The 21617-nt window shown below is 37.8% G+C and overlaps 1 protein-coding gene across 3 annotated transcripts in view; it reads left to right on the forward strand.

Annotated features, from left to right (window-relative positions):
• LOC126483936 (uncharacterized) overlaps positions 1-21617 on the forward strand; it is a 138401-nt gene that overhangs the window by 88140 nt on the left and 28644 nt on the right. For all 3 annotated transcript variants that reach the window (XM_050107219.1, XM_050107221.1, XM_050107220.1), the window contains one exon: positions 10881-10975. In XM_050107219.1, the coding sequence (XP_049963176.1) occupies positions 10881-10975 (95 nt within the window). The remainder of the gene's footprint in view (positions 1-10880; positions 10976-21617) is intronic.

Consider the following 21617-nt stretch of genomic DNA (forward strand, 5'->3'; position numbering starts at 1 on the left):
AACCACTTTTTGATATGGTTTTTGAAGCACTCCTAAACACCTTACGTATTTGATGTAAATTATTGTTGCAAATGTCACATTGTTTGCAGTAACTAAAATGTTTTTCTGTTGATAATCTTCATGAATTCTAGAAAAGTCATACATTAATTCAAGGCACCTTCTTGAAAATCCTTTATAATGTTTCTTCCCTCATCATACTTCAGTTGTAAATTGTTGAACAACCACTTATGCCTAGAGGGCGCTGAAATGTTTTGCATAAGACCTTGTTGTTGTTGTTGTTGTGGTCTTCAGTCCTGAGACTGGTTTGATGCAGCTCTCCATGCTACTCTATCGTGTGCAAGCTTTTTCATCTCCCAGTACCTACTGCAACCTACATCCTTCTGAATCTGCTTAGTGTATTCATCTCTTGGTCTCCCTCTACGATTTTTACCCTCCACGCTGCCCTCCAATACTAAATTGGTGATCCCTTCATGCCTCAGAACATGTCCTACCAACCGATCCCTTCTTCTGGTCAAGTTGTGCCACAAACTTCTCTTCTCCCCAATCCTATTCAATACTTCCTCATTAGTTATGTGATCTACCCATCTAATCTTCAGCATTCTTCTGTAGCACCACATTTCGAAAGCTTCTATTCTCTTCTTGTCCAAACTATTTATCGTCCATGTTTCACTTCCATACATGGCTACACTCCATACGAATACTTTCAGAAATGATTTCCTGACACTTAAATCAATACTGGATGTTAACAAATTTCTCTTCTTCAGAAACGCTTTCCTTGCCATTGCCAGCCTACATTTTATATCCTCTCTACTTCGACCATCATCAGTTATTTTGCTCCCCAAATAGCAAAACTCCTTTACTACTTTAAGTGCCTCATTTCCTAATCTAATTCCCTCAGCATCACCTGACTTAATTAGACTACATTCCATTATCCTTGTTTTGCTTTTGTTGATGTTCATCTTATATCCTCCTTTCAAGACACTGTCCATTCCATTCAACTGCTCTTCCAAGTCCTTTGCTGTCTCTGACAGAATTACAATGTCATCGGCGAACCTCAAAGTTTTTATTTCTTCTCCATGAATTTTAATACCTACTCCGAATTTTTCTTTTGTTTCCTTTACTGCTTGCTCAATATACAGATTGAACAACATCGGGGAGAGGCTACAACCCTGTCTTACTCCCTTCCCAACCACTGCTTCCCTTTCATGTCCCTCGACTCTTATAACTGCCATTTGGTTTCTGTACAAATTGTAAATAGCCTTTCGCTCCCTGTATTTTACCCCTGCCACCTTTAGAATTTGAAAGAGAGTATTCCAGTCAACATTGTCAAAAGCTTTCTCTAAGTCTACAAATGCTAGAAACGTAGGTTTGCCTTTCCTTAATCTTTCTTCTAAGATAAGTCGTAAGGTCAGTATTGCCTCACGTGTTCCAGTGTTTCTACGGAATCCAAACTGATCTTCCCCGAGGTTGGCTTCTACTAGTTTTTCCATTCGTCTGTAAAGAATTCGTGTTAGTATTTTGCAGCTGTGACTTATTAAGCTGATAGTTCGGTAATTTTCACATCTGTCAACACCTGCTTTCTTTGGGATTGGAATTATTATATTCTTCTTGAAGTCTGAGGGTATTTCGCCTGTTTCATACATCTTGCTCACCAGATGGTAGAGTTTTGTCAGGACTGGCTCTCCCACGGCCGTCAGTAGTTCCAATGGAATATTGTCTACTCCGGGGGCCTTGTTTCGACTCAGGTCTTTCAGTGCTCTGTCAAACTCTTCACGCAGTATCGTATCTCCCATTTCATCTTCATCTACATCCTCTTCCATTTCCATAATATTGTCCTCAAGTACATCGCCCTTGTATAGACCCTCTATATACTCCTTCCACCTTTCTGCTTTCCCTTCTTTGCTTAGAACTGGGTTTCCGTCTGAGCTCTTGATATTCATACAAGTCGTTCTCTTATCTCCAAAGGTCTCTTTAATTTTCCTGTAGGCGGTATCTATCTTACCCCTAGTGAGATAGGCCTCTACATCCTTACATTTGTCCTCTAGCCATCCCTGCTTAGCCATTTTGCACTTCCTGTCGACCTCATTTTTGAGACGTTTGTATTCCTTTTTGCCTGTTTCACTTACTGCATTTTTATATTTTCTCCTTTCATCAATTAAATTCAATATTTCTTCTGTTACCCAAGGATTTCTACTAGCCCTCGTCTTTTTACCTACTTGATCCTCTGCTGCCTTCACTACCTCATCCCTCAAAACTACCCATTCTTCTTCTACTGTATTTATTTCCCCCATTCCTGTCAATTGCTCCCTTATGCTCTCCCTGAATCTCTGTACAACCTCTGGTTCTTTTAGTTTATCCAGGTCCCATCTCCTTAAATTCCCACCTTTTTGCAGTTTCTTCAGTTTTAATCTACAGGTCATAACCAATAGATTGTGGTCAGAGTCCACATCTGCCCCTGGAAATGTCTTACAATTTAAAACCTGGTTCCTAAATCTCTGTCTTACCATTATATAATCTATCTGATACCTTTTAGTATCTCCAGGGTTCTTCCATGTATACAACCTTCTTTCATGATTCTTAAACCAAGTGTTAGTTATGATTATGTTGTGCTCTGTGCAAAATTCTACCAGGCGGCTTCCTCTTTCATTTCTGTCCCCCAATCCATATTCACCTACTATGTTTCCTTCTCTCCCTTTTCCTACACTCGAATTCCAGTCACCCATGACTATTAAATTTTCGTCTCCCTTCACTATCTGAATAATTTCTTTTATTTCATCATACATTTCTTCAATTTCTTCGTCATCTGCAGAGCTAGTTGGCATATAAACTTGTACTACTGTAGTAGGTGTGGGCTTCGTATCTATCTTGGCCACAATAATGCGTTCACTATGCTGTTTGTAGTAGCTTACCCGCATTCCTATTTTCCTATTCATTATTAAACCTACTCCTGCATTACCCCTGTTTGATTTTGTGTTTATAACCCTGTAGTCACCTGACCAGAAGTCTTGTTCCTCCTGCCACCGAACTTCACTAATTCCCACTATATCTAACTTCAACCTATCCATTTCCCTTTTTAAATTTTCTAACCTACCTGCCCGATTAAGACCTTATTGTACAATATTCCACAATATCTAAATTACGAAAAGGTGTGTATCCTTTCATATGCCTTTGTGCACATTGCTTTTGTACTCCACTGCTAATCTACTGTAGGAAGTTGAAAGTTGAAAGAGGAGGAGGAGGAGGAGGAGAAGAAGAAGAAGAAGATACCTGGTGAAAAATGGAAACGGAGAGGGGGGAGGGGAGGAATGAGAAGTGGAAAGAGATAACTTACTGAGGGAGAAGTGTGAGAAGATAGAGAGGGGAAAACTAGTAACAGTGTAGACCAAATTCACTATGAGAGTCACATGAGTTTTAGAGAACCATTGCCAATCTGCAAAGCTCAGAAGTGCTTTGATCCGAATGTTAGTGGTAATACAAGTGTTCAGGTCAGATCTTTTGTTATTACATTGAATAGTGTACTGTCTTACAAGATATTGGACGCCTCTTTATAAGGACACTGATTCTCTCAGGGAAAGTAGTGATGGATTTTCCCATTTAGAATTCTGGGGATGAAATTTGAGAGTTAAGACCCCTGTAAATGATCAAATGATTTGGCACTGTGCAGCTTTGTTTTACTCGTTTGTTGAACATAAACTGTGTTTGAGAGAGAGAGAGATTTTGATTGACGGCCAGTTTGACAGGATGTCGTACATTGTTTTTATTGATGTATTTTTGCCAGTGTTTAGCGAGAAATTGTGTATCTCTCTGTGTTGTGAGTTTTCACAGCTGTAGAAACTATGATCAAAAGAGTGTAGAGATAAAAACGAGGTTACTGACAATTACCAGACTGGTAGAGGGGGTGTATCTTTCCCAGCAAAATATTATACAGAGAAACATTAAGAAGAAAAATCAATATTTCATGTACAACATCCAGTACAATAAAATAAAAAAGGCGAATCTCTCCAATTCGTCCACACATTGTGGTATTTTAATGAGCATTTTTGAGATTTTCGTGGATATAGTTATCGCTGTTTTAACCATTCCTGCATAAGCCCCCACCTTTTTTTTTTTCTTCATCACAAGAAATTCTTTGTCTGCATTGGTAGCCAGTAGCCATTCTCAGTAGTGTCAAAATACTTAGCCACAATATGACAGCTGCTTCAAAGTGAGTTTAAATTGGACAAACTTTGTTGGTACATCTGTATACTAATTGACAAACAAGTTTGATCATTTACAAGGTCCTTTAGTTGACCAACAAAAATTATTGGATATGAGAATATTTTCTGTGTTGGAATACTGTGCTACCACAGACTGAAATCAACAAACTGTCTGTCTATCATCACTCATTTTGTTTACACTTTCTTCTTATCTTTTGTTCCTCCCAACATCCATTTCCTTACATTTTTACCTTCCTCATAATCCCTTTCCATGTTCCCAGATCTTTCCACCTTCTTTTTAATTGCTTTGTAACCTTTCTTTAACCTTGTTAAGTGTCAGTAGCATCTTATTAATATTAGGTAGTTTGAAACTTACAATTAGGCTGTTGCTATTACAAAGTGCTTGCCTGCATCCCTTATCCCTTAATCTCATATTCTGAGTGACGTTAGCCATTGTAGGCATTCGAAAGTAATTGATGCTGAAATACAGCAAGTCATTTGGGTACTACCTTCCAAAGGAAATTTGAAAAAGCAGTTCATAGGTATGCTCCCCTTTAGTCATCAGTTCCATTTCCTTCTTAATATTTTTGACGAGATCTCACCATTGATTAAATCTGTCAAGAAAGATACCGTTCTCAAAGTAAACGCTCTTTTAAACAACTTACTATTTTTCTAATGTAGAATGCAAAATATTGCTTGTTACTTGGTCATAATTGGAAAATCATGAAGATCGGGGCTTTGCATCTCTCTCAAAAGAGAAAGTATCATTATACAGATAAAGGTGGAATTCAACACTTGAGAGAGCAACCCAACACATAAATGAATCAGCGATGTAACATTAGAATTATTTCTCACAGAGAAGACAAGTTCATCATGTGTCCAGGAAGGAATGCAAATCAGGATATGGCTGCATAAAAGAGATTACTCATGTCAGCTATGTACAAGGTGGCTTTTTCCAACAGTGATTGAAAATATTGTTGTGCTCATATCACATGGCCCTTCTCCATAAAGCAGTTCTGCAGCAAACTGTGGATTTGTATGTTGGGATTGTTTTAACATTCATAATTTTTGTACTTCATGGAATATTTGTATCTATGATGGAGAAGAAAAAAATTTATTGCAATTTTGGCAGGTTATTGTGAACTTTGTGTATACTTCATTGCAGCCACTGATGAAAAAAGCGCAAACTTGTGTAACTCCAGCCACTACACCTGCCAAATGCGACTGTTTATTTTGTTTCCACAATACTTGGCAAAATTGTTGATCCTGTAATAATATCTTGAATGACAACTTGCAGTGTTTGTGTTTGAGAGGACACTGTTGAATTCTCAAGCATTGTACCTTCAAACTAAATTTTGTTTCATCATATTTTCTCAACAAATATTCAAAGGATAAAGAAATTGCACTTTCCATTGATGTTGATGTAACCAGGCAAACTTAGTTGCTGTGTCTGTTAGGACATTACTGGTAATAGGATTTATATTTTTACAGATGTTATCTATGTTAAAACTGAACCTGTTTTTGCTAAGTTCAATTTTTATTTGTAGTGTCACAGTATTGGTAAAAACAGCTTCATGAGATAGAGTCTGACCTTCATTTGTGCGGGTAAAATAAATACATAAATACAAGTATTTGCTATATATAAATCTACATTCCATTTGAACATTTTTCCGTTATGGGAAGCATGAATTTACATATGAAAATAGTTTACACATTAGAATTCATTATCAGTTTAAAGGTATTTCCTTGTACCTTTGCATCTGTCTGATTAATTAGGACCTTTCTTCCAGTCTCACCTGTGCCTTGTGTAATTTGTCAGTTTTATGTCTAAATAAGCAAGGATTTCTTGTATCAAAAGTAAAAAGAGAGAGAGTGAGAGAAAACTATATAAAATTATGAAACCAAATAGCTGACTAGTACTCGTCTTCAGGTGGTGAGATTTTTAGTGCTGCTGATAGGCACATAAAAAAGCATATGAAAGTCTCCTAGCTTTCAGAACTGTTAGGTGGGAATTTAAGGAAGTGGGACCTGGATAAACTGACTAAACCAGAGGTTGTACAGAGTTTCAGGGAGAGCATAAGGGAACAATTGACAGGAATGGGGGAAAGAAATACAGTAGAAGAAGAATGGGTAGCTCTGAGGGATGAAGTAGTGAAGGCAGCAGAGGATCAAGTAGGTAAAAAGACGAGGGCTAGTGGAAATCCTTGGGTAACAGAAGAAATATTGAATTTAATTGATGAAAGGAGAAAATATAAAAATGCAGTAAGTGAAGCAGGCAAAAAGGAATACAAACATCTCAAAAATGAGATCGACTGGAAGTGCAAAATGGCTAAGCAGGGATGGCTAGAGGACAAATGCAAGGATGTGGAGGCTTATCTCACTAGGGGTAAGATAGATACTGCCTACAGGAAAATTAAAGAGACCTTTGGAGAAAAGAGAACCACTTGTATGAATATCAAGAGCTCAGATGTAAACCCGGTTCTAAGCAAAGAGGGAAAAGCAGAAAGGTGGAAGGAGTATATAGAGGGTCTATACAAGGGCGATGTACTAGAGGACAATATTATGGAAATGGAAGATGATGTAGATGAAGATGAAATGGGAGATATGGTACTGCGTGAAGCGTTGACAGAGCACTGAAAGATCTGAGTCGAAACAAGGCCCCGGGAGTAGACAACATTCCATTAGAACTACTGACGGCCTTGGGAGAGCCAGTCCTGACAAAACTCTTCCATCTGGTGAGCAAGATGTACCAGACAGCCGAAATACCCTCAGACTTCAAGAAGAATATAATAATTCCAATCCCAAAGAAAGCACGTGTTGACAGATGTGAAAATTACCGAACTATCAGTTTAATAAGTCACAGCTGCAAAATACTAACACAAATTATTTACAGACGAATGGAAAAACTGATAGAAGCCGACCTCAGGGAAGATCAGTTTGGATTCCGTAGAAATGTTGGAACACGTGAGGCAATACTGACCTTACGACTTATCTTAGAAGAAAGATTAAGGAAAGGCAAACCTACGTTTCTAACATTTGTAGACTTAGAGAAAGCTTTTGACAATGTTGACTGGAATACTCTTTCAAATTCTAAAGGTGACAGGGGTAAAATACAGGGAGCGAAAGGCTATTTACAACTTGTACAGAAACCAGATGGCAGTTATATGAGTCGAGGAGCACAAAAGGGAAGCAGTGTTTGGGAAGGGAGTGAGACAGGGTTGTAGCCTCTCCCCGATGTTATTCAATCTGTATATTGAGCAAGCAGTAAAGGAAACAAAAGAAAAATTTGGAGTAGGTATTAAAATCCAGGGAGAAGAAATAAAAACTTTGAGGATCGCCGATGACACTGTAATTCTTTCAGAGACAGCAAAGGACTTGGAAGAGCAGTTGAACGGAATGGACAGTGTCTTGAAAGGAGGATATAAGATGAACATCAACAAAAGCAAAACAAGGATAATGGAATGTAGTCGAATTAAGTCGGGTGATGCTGAGGGAATTAGATTAGGAAATGAGACACTTAAAGCAGTAAAGGAGTTTTGCTATTTGGGGAGCAAAATAACTGATGATGGTCGAAGTAGAGAGGATATAAAATGTAGACTGGCAATGGCAAGGAAATCGTTTCTGAGGAAGAGAAATTTGTTAACATCGAGTATAGATTTAAGCGTCAGGAAGTCGTTTGTGAAAGTATTTGTATGGAGTGTAGCCATGTATGGAAGTGAAACATGGACAATAAATAGTTTGGACAAGAAGAGAATAGAAGCTTTCGAAATGTGGTGCTACAGAAGAATGTAGAAGATTAGGTGGGTAGATCACGTAACTAATGAGGAGGTATTGAATAGGATTGGGGAGAAGAGAAGTTTGTGGTACAACTTGACTAGAAGAAGGGATCGGCTGGTAGAACATGTCCTGAGGCATCAAGGGATCACAAATTTAGCATTGGAGGGCAGCGTGGAGGGTAAAAATCGTAGAGGGAGACCAAGAGATGAATACACTAAGCAGATTCCAAAGGATGTAGGTTGCAGTAGGTACTGGGAGATGAAGGAGCTTGCACAGGATAGATTAGCATGGAGAGCTGCATCAAACCAGTCTTAGGACTGAAGACCACAACAACAACAGGTCCTTCCTTGCGGAGAAAAGAGGTATAGGATGGGAAAGGTTAAAATGAAGTGTAGATATTACTCAGATCGCACTTTTTGTGCGAATGACAGAGGCGAAGATGAAAGGGAGGTGCCGACACCTCTTTCCTCTCTGAAGGATGAACTAATATTTCTGAAAATTTGTATATTTTTGTGAACTTTTATGTATGGGTCAGTAGCACTAAATATTTTCTCTCCTGAAAATGCTGACCAGCAATCCTGTTTTACAATGCTATTAATAACCAGTGGTTTAGTTAGTGGTACAACTTCAGACATAGAGGACAAATGTCACATGGAGGACTTCATGGCTAATTATTGCATTTTTCTCTGAAATGAGGAATGGCTAGTTTCCATGGGGAGGGGGGGGGGGGGGGATGTCTTCAGGGAACATATTCATGATGTGGGCCATACTTTGGTTGGATGTTTGAGCTGTTGTTCCATCTTGTTTGAATACTTCATACAGCTTACACTGTTTAAGGTGTAATTGAAAAATACGCTTCAACACTTGGTGAAAATGCGACACAGCAATATCATCAAATAAATTTCTAGTGTGCATATCCACTGTTTTATAGGAGTGATGACTTTCAATGTACAATGCAACGGAGTCCCATGCTTTCAGCATTTCTCTTATTGCACTTGAAGATTGCTGCTTTGCTGTTTCCTCCTCCTCCCTACTGTGAAGAACTACTCTTCACTACTTCCTGCTGCGAAACACACTGCAACTTCATAAGCTCTTCAGTGCTCATTTCTTGTCTGTGATCTGCCACAAGCTCATCAATATCATTGTTACCCATTTCTAGTCCCTTGCTCTTGACCAAAGACACAGTCTCGTTGACAAGTTCTACAGGTACTGACTCAGATGCCTCGGTCACATTTGTCAACACACTCAGGCCAAAGCTTCTTCCAAGCAGAAGTGAGAGTTCTCTTGGTAATCCCGTCCCACACCTTCTCGATCATCTTGACGCAGGCGATGATGTTGAAGTGGTATTTTCAAAACTCTCTCTGAGTGAGATTGGTAGCTTAAGTCAACTCAAAGCAATGCTCAGAGTGCTTCAGTGTAGCACTTTTTAAAGTTAGAAATAATCTGCTGGTCCATAGACTGGAGTAACAGAGTGTTGGGAGACTGTAATCGGATCTTAATGAATTGAAATTCTTCAAGAAAGTGCTCTTGTAGAGCTGGAGAAAGGGCAAGTGCGTTGTCCATAATAAGCAAGACGTGACATGACGCGACGCGGATTCATCTCGAGCAAATATTTTTTCACCCGGGGACCAAACACTTCACTGATCGAATAACAAAGAAAGATCACATGTCACATAAGCCGTGTTGTTGGACCCCAACATCACATTTAACCTGCTCTGCTGAACTTTAGTCGGTAGAAGTTATGTTTCGAGAAATGAGTAAAACTTCATAAACGTTGTGCAATCACGTAATTATGTCAGATTTGTTCAACAAATAATGCTGCACAGTTTTTCCTCGGAACAGATTTATCCTTAAAAGTTATAATTGATGATGGTATCAACCAGCACTTCCTTTCATGTACTATTTTCCGGTGTAGTCATTCTATATTCTATGGTTGTATGCCAGTGTTGTGTAAGAGCATGTGTTCTGTATTGGTAAAAGCTCTTGTTCTCTGGTTGTAGCCATGCTTTCACTACATTAATTTAATCATCATCATCATCATCGTTCGGATGAGGCAGTGATGCCCAAGCCAATTTGGCGATGGGTACTTTGATTCAGAGACTTGTGTGTGGGTGTGCATTGTCATATTTGAGCAAGATTCTCAGTGCTCGTCAGACTTATAACCCCGGAAATGGTTCAGGAGTTTCTTCAGTCTTCAGATATGCCGCAAAATTAATGGTTAATGCTTTTGGCAACACATCCACAAGGATGACACCATCGCTCTCCCAAACGGCAATCATCATGGCTTTACCAGCAAGAAATGGCTCCAACAGTTCAAATGAAATGGCTTTTCTTGTTGTCTGTTGTGAGCATTTGTGAAACCCATCTTGAGCACACCGTTGGCTATCTAAGAGTCTAAGTCATTGCACATGCATTTCCACTGCTCACAGATAGTGTCAGGACTGGTGACTTTGGCAGGATGTCCCAACTGCGGCTGACACGGAGTTCAGTAACCATATTCCCTGGCTATTTGTTCTCTCTACCCACCACCCAACAGTAGTCCTATTAACTGTATCATAACTATACACAAAAATTTATGGATGTTCACCATAGTTTCTTTTTCTGCAACAAACAATTCAAACGCAGCAAGTTACTTGTAATGAGTGTCTTCCGTAGACACCGTTTTGAGGGTTCATAAGGTCATCCATCTGTTGGAATTGTTTGAAATTCTGTTCACACACAGAAGAAACATCGGAGTTAAACCGCCAAAAGGGAATTTTCCTATATGTATAAACAACTATAAAAAATAAATAAATAGTTACATTATTTATTGAATGACTGTCCTATATTGTAACTGTGATCATTTTTGTGCAATACTTCTTTATTGTTTCATGCTTTGTTTTAGTAGTTGTGTATGTCTTGTTTCAGATAATAGTCAGTCACAGAATAATTCAACATTTGACCCCTATGCCGAATATAATGATCAGTCCATGCAGGAAAGGAATTTCAAGGCAAAAAGCAATGTGAGTAGACTTTACAGTCATCAAAGAAACTTCATGCTACAAATTTTCACGTGCCTGTCATGCGAGTGACTATCTTATTCATAGATAATGATAGCTGTTATATAGTTGACAAATATGGTGATACTAGCCTAGTGCCTGCTGCTTTGCTTGTGTAGGCTGTATGGTCTAATTATAATTAAGGCCATAGAAGCATGCCCTTTTCTGAGTGTAATTCTGACCAACAAGCAATTCTGTTAGCTGGATTCAGAGGTCTTTGTTATTGCAGTGGTATTTTCGTGGAAACTTTCATTCCCTAACACACATTTCTTTATTTCTAACCAAAATAACAAAATACTTTCATGATATTCATCCCATATACCACCCTCTTTTGTGTTGAATATTCAGAAACACTGAAACACACATTTTTTAAAAATTTCTAATCAAGAAATCACATACCAATTTTATCGAAGCAGCCATAAAAATGCTTTAATTGTTAGTTCTTCAATAACGATTTGTTTTTTTAAAAAGTCACACACTATTTCATCCCCTTAGGAGTTATATTTTTTTTTTATTTCTGACTGATAAACCAAATAATTGTCATAGTTCTAGTTTCAGAATTACATTAATAGCTACATTTTTCAAAAATCCTTTCATCCCCTATTTCATCTCCTTAAGTTAGAGATTTTGAAAAGTCACTTCTAAAATTATGCCTACAGTTAAGATCAATGCCTCCCCAAATTTCAAATTTCTGTCTTTAGTGGTTTGGGCTGGGCAGTGAAGAGTCAGTGAATCAATCAGGACATTTATGTATATGGACAAGTCATTTACATATGTATTCTGTACAACTCGAGTCTTGTTCATGTTTTAGGTAATGAATTTAAGAAATTGCTTTTTGCATGTTAGAGATGCATTTTAGACTTAAGTTGCCACACAAATGAGACTTCCGTGTTGCATTTTTGTAAATGATAACAATCCGTTGGTTTGAATCATGCATCCCAAGCATATCACTTCAATTTTTTTTTTTAAACTAAAACATACTGATCTTGGAGAGATTCAAAATGACCAAAACTGTAGGGTAAAAAGTGCAAAGTGATTATTTGTACGCCATTCTGTATGCAACTGTGTTATGTTTGACAGCTGAGTGTTTAAATGTGAGACTAAAAAGAGTGATAGAATGATGGATCCCTTGTCAACCCAGGAAACACTGTACTTGTTAAAAATTCTTGGCACTTATTGCACCTTTTGGCTGTAGCGGTTCCAGGTAGTCATTACGCCAACCCTTTCTCCTATAGTTAGTCTGTGCATGGTAAGCTTGAGCACATAAATACTTTGTAGGGCTAGGCCTAATAAAGTTTCATGACAGTAGTAACTGTAAAAATTCATGTGCAACTTATGATGTTCTTTCAGGATTTAGGGAAGACTTAAAATGTTTGTAAAGAACAGTTACATTTGTGCCACATACAGTGTTTATTAACCACAGTTTTGTGTTTAAAGTGAGCATTGGCCTGTAATTCGTTTTTTAGTGTATCTAATATTTTACTTCATGTGATGTCTTGATGTTCATGCAGATGATGATGAGATTTCTGTTATGGTCTGTATGTTTTTCAGTTTTATGTAGAAAATATATACAGCAGAACCCCTCTAATCCGACCTTGGATGGTCCATCAGTCCAGTTAGTCTGACCATGCTCAGGCTCGCAAGACTGTGCCGACTTGTCACTGACTGGATGCCTGTCGGTCCATTGTTGCGGTGTCTATCGCTGTGCATATTGTTATACTGTATGTTATTGTGCAGTTTTATCTTTTGTTGGGATTAAAAAATGTCATTGTTTGCTTTATTCCATGTTCTCTACAGTACTTATTACTGTAGATTCATTGTGTGTACAGTTGTCTGTTTTTCAACATGTCTGGATTCAAACGTAAACACGTAACTTTTTCACTAAATGAAAAATTAGCAGTGCTACAAAGACTGGACGAAGGAGAATCACTCCAAAAAATTGCAAAGGAACTGATTGTAGGTGTTACGACAATTAAGACAGTCTCAGGACTGAAGACCACAACAACAACAACAACAACAACAATGACAATTAAGGACTGGAGGAAGAATCGGAAAGACATTGAATCCTATACATGTACGATTGATGGTGAAAACACTCTGAAGAATTGCAAAACATTAAAAAAGTCTAAACTTGAACACATTGTGGATGTGGTTTTGTCAAGAAAGAATGAAAGGAACTCCTATATCTAGGCCAATTCTCAAAGAAAAAGCGATAGTTTTGCACAAAAAACTGGAAGCTGAAAGTAAATTTGACTGCCAGTGAAGGCTGGATTGATCGTTGGAAAACTAATCATGGTGTCCGATTTGTTTCTATTTCTTGTGAAAAACTATCTGCCGATGCCGCAGTTGCTAAGGAGTTTTCTGTTAAGTTTCAAGAAATAGTGGAAGAAAATGAACTGTTACCCTGCCAAGTGTGTAACATCGCCGAGACAAGGCTGAACTTTAAAATGTTGCCAACAAAAACACTCGCAGCTTCAAATGAATCCGTGGTAGGAACGAAACATATAAAAGATAGAATAACAGTCATTCCTTTTAGCGACGCAGATTGTACCCAAAAGCTCCCCTTGTTCGTCATTGGCAAATCTAAGAAGCCAAGGGCATTCAAAAATCTAAACTTATCTTCCTTCCCGGTTTATTACTGCAATCAAAAATCTGCTTGGGTGGACTGCAACCTTTTTAAATTCTGGTTTTTCGACGAGTTTGTGCCATCGATCGAAAAAGACTTCAAGCAAAAAAAATCTTCCTGTTCATGCTCTACTGCTGTTGGATAACGCACCATCACATCCATCTGAGGAATATTTGGTGAAAGGGGACATAAAAGCTCTCTTTCTGCCTCCTAATGTGACCTCACTCATCCAACCAATGGATCAGGGTGTTATCGAATGGTTAAAAAGACGATATCGCAGAAAGTATATCAGCTCAATCTTGGAAAAATCTGAAGGAGGTCATAAGATATTTGAGGCAATGAAATCCCAGAGCATCAAAGAATGCTATCTATACAATCGCTGCAGCATGGGATGAACTGAAACCTGACACACTGCAGAAATCGTGGCGTAAGCTTTTGCCACAAGTTATGACTGAAAATGAGCATACCAAGGATGAGCAAAACGACGACGCACTGGAAATCGTTAAAGATCTACAAACTCTGGAGCCGAACGTCCATGCCAATGAAGCTGAAGAGTGGATCAACGAATGTGACAAAGACTGTGACACTTTTGAAGAGCTCAGTGACGACCAGATTGCTGCCGCTGTTAGCCAGGAAACTGTGAATGAGGACTCGGATGGCGAAGACGAACCCCCCACCCGGATTTCACACAACGATGCAAAAAACGATTTTGACATCACCTTTCAATACATCGAGCAGAATCCAACTTCAACTCCAATGAACGTTTTGTGGATAAAAAAAAATGAAGGGAGATTGAAGCTAAATCTAGAATAACATCTGCTAAACAAAAATGTATCACTTACTTTTTTTTCCAAGTAATCTGTTTTCGTTTTTACTGTAAAAACAATGCATCCAGTATAATCATTTCTTAGTGTATACATACAGTAGTTTATTTCTTTGTAAGAAATTTTTTTTTATATACAGTGATACAAACATTTTTTATTTTACAGTATATATCGTTCATACGTTATTCAGTACAGTACTGTAATTTGTTTGTCGTTTTTCCTTTTAAAACCAATACATATTATGGTGTGTGCAGACTTTTAACTAAAATATATTTTTTAACATTGTGTAAAAAAAACATCTTTTTATATTGCTGAAGACATCTTGTAGTTCTTAAAGCGTTTTATTTTTTGTTCTAAATGTCTTTTTATATTTTTGGAATAAATATTAGATTTTTCGTATAATCCGACATTTTTTTCGTTCCGACCATGGTCCTGGTCCCGAAGGTGACGGATTAGAGGGGTTCTACTGTATATTCCTCTTGGTAATGCCTTCCAAGTTGTTGATAATTTTTTTACAGTTGTTACTGGTATGTGCAAGTTACAAAGAAACAAACTACTTAAGGAAACAACCTTATTTTTGTTTGGTTTTATTGCTCTTCAGTGTGCAACAACGTTTTCAAAAATACCAAGAGTAGCAAGAAAATGTGTACATGCTTTTAGCTACACAACAGATTTTACACTTAGTTACTTGCCTACTGATGTTCGCAGAAACAGTTGAAGGTACAGCAGACATTGAGGTTAAAGTTTCACAGAAGTTTTAGTGTACTTGCAGACACTATCAGCTGAATAACTACATGTAAAATTAATTCTGTAGCTAAAAGTATGTATTTTATTTTCTTGACACTCTTGACAGTTTTAAATTTTGTTCCAGAATAAATAGGAATGAAAACAAAACAGCTGTCATTTCCTGCAGCAATTTGTTTTCTTTTAAGCTTCATGCTGACTGTCAAGGTGAAGCAGTTGCTAATGGGCAAGCTCTGGTATATCTATCATAAACCAGTTTATATTAGGCTTGCTCTGGTATTTGGGACTCTACTCAAAACTTTGGCTTTGGTGGGTCTTTGGAGAACTTGAAATCTATAAAGACGCTCCGTAAGCTGTCCATGTACAAACAGTTGTTCCCATCCAGGGAAGGAATTAACAACACCTGGAATTCAATAAGAGTGTTGCTGTAGGCAGACAGGAATTGTATGTGTGTATGGTACGGCTACAACGGTCACCCAGTCAGTTTCCGGTTGCCTATCTTCGAGGTTCCAGGGGCAACATAATTTCATTTTCCTTATTTCATATAATTATTGAGCGACCTAAAAAATTTAAAATGCTGTTGTAATCTACTCATTAAGAAGTTATTTTAAACGCTTATCACAATAACACAAATACTAAAGTTAGAAACTGCGTATATGTCTTGAAGCAGCTTAACTCCAGGCACGCAAATCACCCAGGTTGTATTCATCCACTGTACAGGAGTGAGTACTTAGCGACAGTGGTGTTGAGGTATTATCTCAGCCTGGTCATGTCACAATCTCATTGTAGGGATACTATGGTACAGTAGCTTATTCTATTCTATTCTGTTCTGTTCTGTTCTAGCCGTCGAATTGTGGGCACTGAATAGTGTTTGTACATCAAAAAATTATCTTCCAAAAGTAATTATGTGAATTAAATCAGATTCCCTTAATCAATTTATTTTGGTTACTACACTGACCAAGGATTACAATTAACACAAAGATCAGCAAGTGCAATTATCTCTGACTGGTGTTAATAAATTCTCAAGTATGAAAAATTATTTTGCATAATCCTTGATCACTTCAGACACTTTCTGAATAATACAACTGATTACCGGTAGTTTTCAGTGATATTCCATTTACTGTCCATATATTTCAATATACACAGTTTATAACAAGTTTATGTGATTTAGCTGAGTCATAGGTCAAACAGTACTTTTCTTTAGCATCATGATGGATATTAAATTATTATCCAGAAAACAAAATCCTATACATGAGCTTCAAACACATCTCAGTATAAATAAATAGCGTTTAATATTTTCCAAAATAATTCATTCCATAAACACTTTCATCTTCTTTTCCTAAGAGACAAAACTTTCTATTCTGGTATACTATATACAGGTTACTGCCACATAAGTAATTTAACATACACATTTCTGTAAGTGTGGCTGTCGGAGAACTTCAGTGATACAGATCTCAGTAAGAACTGAACATCGTCATTTCATTCATCATTTTGAAACAGTTTTACATTGTTTAATTAACATAGGCCATAGTGCTTAAAGAAAGCTTCTGACATCATCATCTTTCACCAGCCGTTGGCTCTTTGACGTTCTAAGGAAAGCTTTGGGCATCTTCTTCTTTCACCAGCCATTGGCTGTCTGAAGTCTACATCCAGCAGTGTCAACATTTTGTACAATGTTGAAGATCCCTTCGGGTGCCACTTAGTTGCTGCATCCCTTAAAAAAAAGTAGGCATTTGTAGATCTCAAAACAATTAAGAGTACTTAAAATTAATAAACTCTATCGGATACCTACCATATGCCATTGCTGTGTTAACTGATACAGAAAAAGGCCTTCACGGTGTACTGTGGTGTTTGAGCACCTGGGGCAATTTAAAATATTGCACCCCTCATAAGTTTTATAACCATTTATTTTCTAAACAGACAATTATAAAATCGAATTACTTCTCTGAGGTCATTAATATTTACTTTGAGACTGCAATATTATACAGGTACTAAGACAACTATAACAAAAGGCAAACAGATTTTATTCTTCCAAATTGTTCAATTAAGCGGTTAACATTTACATTTATTTTTCTTTCAATAGATAAAATTGCAAGGTTACTTAATCTTTCTTGGCTCATAATTGATCTCAGTACGTCTTCATTACCTTTAATTTGGAAAAACTTCTTTCACAAGCAGCATTTGGCACAATGATTCTACAAAAGTTTTTAGTAGCACAACAATGTTAATTAAACTCCCTTGTATCCCCTACTTAGTTACCAAGCTTAGTAATTCGAAAGCTGTTCATGCAAAGTTGTACACTCATGGATGATTTTCTTGAAATAAAGAAATGTGGAATTTCATTCTATGTCCTTTAGAAACATTCAGCTCGGAATATTTTTCACAGAAAAGCTGAATGTTTTGAACAGTGAATTAATCTCATTTTGTATCCAGTAGTGTCCGAATTTGAAGGAAGGCAAATGGCTCATCAAGTATATTAATTTGTAACATACATTCGTTTAAAAATTCTGATGTTAGTTTATCTACTGCCTCAAGGTATTCCCGACGCATTTCTTAAATTGAATTTAGCCATAGAGTTGATACTTTTCTCACCCGACATATTCTTCCGTCTTCCAAGTCTTCTTTCTGTTGAAATATCAAATATATTGCATACCAGCATGGTTCTCTCATCTGCTTTTGTGACGAAAGAATCACTTCTCCTCACAAGATGGAGTCAGATCATTCACTTTTGAACACATTAATCAAGTCCAGGTCCTCTTCGCTGTAAGTATCTCTGAGTATCATTCACTTCTGTGAGCATTGGGCTTAAAAAGGGGAAAGAAAGGTTAGGTCATAATGCAAACCAACCAATTGCCTGTATCTCCTTTGGTTTCTGCAATGTCTTCTGATTCATCCCTTGAGGTTTACAAAGCTTTGATTATGCTTTCATTGAGCTCAGCAAGCACATGTACAGATTCATGTTTTGAACTCCATCTTGTGTCACAGAATCATTTTATGTTAATTGTAACATGTTATGAACATCCCACCTATTTGTAGAGCTTGAGAAAAATGTACACACATATTGCACAGTGCCAATAAAAGCCACCGATTTTGTTCCAACAATAGCTGCATATACTCTTGCAAGATTGAGCAAGTGATTGTTACATAGTGCGAACACTGTGTGGGTTTACATCCAAAATACATCTCTGAACACACTAACGTGTCCAGCCATGGTCACAGCATTTTCCTATCCTTGTCTTTTTAGACCAACTGCTTGCAATTTGTCACAAATGTGTTCTGTAATTTCATTAGCAGATTTTCCATGTGATATAATGAATTACTTGATTTATTTGGTTAGTATGCAGTATATCTGGTGTGCAATCAAACATGATGGAAAAATACCTAGTCTTAGAATTTTTTTGAACATCCGTATTCTGACATGATCATTGAGTAGTTTGATGGATTCATTTTGGCTTCATCGAAAAGATGTGACATGACATAGTTATCTGTTTGCTGGACTTTGTGATTGTGGTGGTGGTGGTGGTGGTGGTGGTGGTGGTGGTGGTGGTGGTGGTGGTGATCCACAACTGGATCATATTTGCCAAGTAGTTTCAAAGTTCCAAGGAAACTTCCACAGTTATCACTTCCTCAAAGGTCTTTTGGAGTGACCATCAGAGGATAAGGATTGTTTCGCATTTCTGTAGTCGCATTTCAAGCTCTTTATATCTTTCAAATGTTTCAGCATGGTAACTTTTTCATGATGTAATAATCTGGGTTAAAGCTTTTTTCGTATTTTAAAAGCGTGTGGCTGTACAAACGAACTGCCCCCAAGAAAGCATGCAAGAATAGCAATATGAGGTCTGCGACAGTCGTACCTACCCACCAGCAAGGTTGTACCACCTAAAGATGTCAGACAGTTGCTCCGAGGAAATATTGCAGAATTTGCACAACATGACCTGGCAACAAACCCGTGAAGACCATTTACAATACGAGGTCTGTTCAAAAAATTCCAGAACATTACTAATTTCGTGCCAATGGTGTGTTGGAGCAAAATGCGGTTGGCATCCCTGCATATGCCTATGTTTTAATTTATAACAGCCAGAAGTTTCATTGTCGTATATCTGTTACTTATTTTTCAGTGCTTTATTGAGTTGAACATTGTGTCGCACAGTTTGCGAATTTCAAAATGGCAGAGTTAGAGGAACAATGTGTCTGCATCAAATTCTGCATGAAACTCAAGAAAACATTTGTAGACACACCAAATTATGCAGAATGCCCACGGTGATGAATGCTTAAGCCTTACTCAGTGTTAAGAGTGTTCACACAATTTAAAAATGGCTGGACGAAAATTAAAGACAACCCTCATTCAGGACACTCTTTGACATTTACTGTCCACGCTCATGTCAGGAATGTCCACGAAATTGTGTATGACAATCAAAGCCTAGTGTCCAAGAGATTGCAGAAGAATGTAACATTTCAGTTAGATCATGTCATGAAATCTTGACACAGCATCTTGGAATGCATCATATTGCTCCAAATCTGTGAAGAGGTTTTGGATCGCGCAAATGAGAAAAAGATGTTCCTTAAGAGAATTACAACTGGTGACGAGACATAGGTCTGTGGTTATGATGTTGAGACCATGGATGTCGTCACAATGGATCGGGAAAGGTTCTCAGAGACAAAAAAAAGCTCAGCAGGCAGGTCCAATGTGAAAGCGATGCTGGTCTTCTTTGACTTTGAAAGATTAGTTCAGCATGAATTTGTGCCACAGGGACAAACTGTTAATCAATGGGACTGTCGGGACATGTTGCAACACCTGCGAAATTGTAAGAAGGAAATGTGTCTGCTTCTAAGGAAACGTGTCTGCTTCTACTGCAGAGAGTGAACACCTTATGTATTCTGAATTGTATGAACATGTAAATTCAGGGTGTATACGGCTCGGGAGATCTGGGAAAAACCCGGGAATTTTATCATCCGGGAAAAACCCGGGAATTTCTTAGAATTCCGAGATTTTTCATTGTTTTAGATATCAGTTAAAGTTTTGTAGGTTTGATGTGTAAGATCTGATACTCTGACAAAGAACTGTAGTCCACTACTGCTGAATAACACTGCAGCAATGAAACATAAATCAGGGAATAACACCAAAATAAAAGTTTAGTTGCATAGAAAATGGGTAATTTACACAATGCACAGACCAGTTTGCCGACACCGTAAAGTGTCAGAGGCTTTAGGTCGAAGATTATGCAGTACGTCTGTAACAACTAACGTGCATTCAATGTGCGTGATGTCACAATTGTTTACATTTCTAACAGATCACCAGTAAATATTACGAATAGTGGCTTGAGATGCGTTACTTTCAAAGGAAATTTCCACTCAAGATGATTTATGTTACGTGTGAGAATGTGCAGTGAATTTCTTAAATCACAGGGCGCTATAACTCTCATTCAAAATGTAACACTTTGAGGATCAGCCATTTGAAAAATGTCGGGCCCAGAAGATAAGTCGTGTATGCCACTATTCAAAATTTTACCGGCACATTTGTATTTGATATGACTTAATATGTAGCACACGCTAAAAAAAAGACTGAGCTTCAAGTTAGTTTTCATATTTAATGTTGTTCGTACATAGATAAAAAATTATGCGATCGATGGCAAAAAGTGTAATTGACCTTCAAAAAAATGTGCATAATGTGTTACTGAGTAAAGTCATAAGTCTTTTCATGCCAGAACACCTCAACTTTTGTACGCAGCTGATAATCATTTTGGCACGATTTTAATTGCCAAATTAGAGCCTGTTAGTAGGCGTACGGACTTCCTATCATTGTAGAACTAATAACAGTGGATGCCAATAGACGATGCAATTCTCGTTTGTACATACACATCTACTTATGAGTTAACCACTGTAGAAACGCACTTTGCTGAGTTGAGCGAGCTCGGCCTACCTTCGTAACGTACGCACCGCGGCCTGCCTTCCTCTTAGGCCTCATGCTCTGAATAACTGCCGTCATTCGCTAGCGAGATCACGTGACATGAGCTATGACTGGCTGACAAAAGTGCATCACTCAACGCAATCTCTATTTTAGAGTTTCAAAAGCTACCGTGCTGTAATTTGTGGAATTTGTTTATATACTTTCGCAATACAAAAATAAACTCTGTGCATATTGTCTCGCATGAAAAAAATTTCCAAACGCATTGTTTTTCCTGGATTTCGTTTCCTAAAGTGCTGGGACATCCTCTGCCGGTATAAGACCTTTACGATTCAAAGGACTGATAGGTTTTACAGCTCCGAGGGAAAGCATACTGTTACTTAACACGGATGTGTTTTCACCCGCTTTATACGTAATTTCATCCAGGAGAAATTGTGTTTTTAACCGGGAAATCCGGGAATTTTTTTTTTCTTGTCCATGTAGACACCCTGAAATTCTGGTGTACTT

This window comes from Schistocerca serialis, chromosome 6, assembly GCF_023864345.2.
Source record: "Schistocerca serialis cubense isolate TAMUIC-IGC-003099 chromosome 6, iqSchSeri2.2, whole genome shotgun sequence".
Classification (NCBI taxonomy): domain Eukaryota; kingdom Metazoa; phylum Arthropoda; class Insecta; order Orthoptera; family Acrididae; genus Schistocerca; species Schistocerca serialis.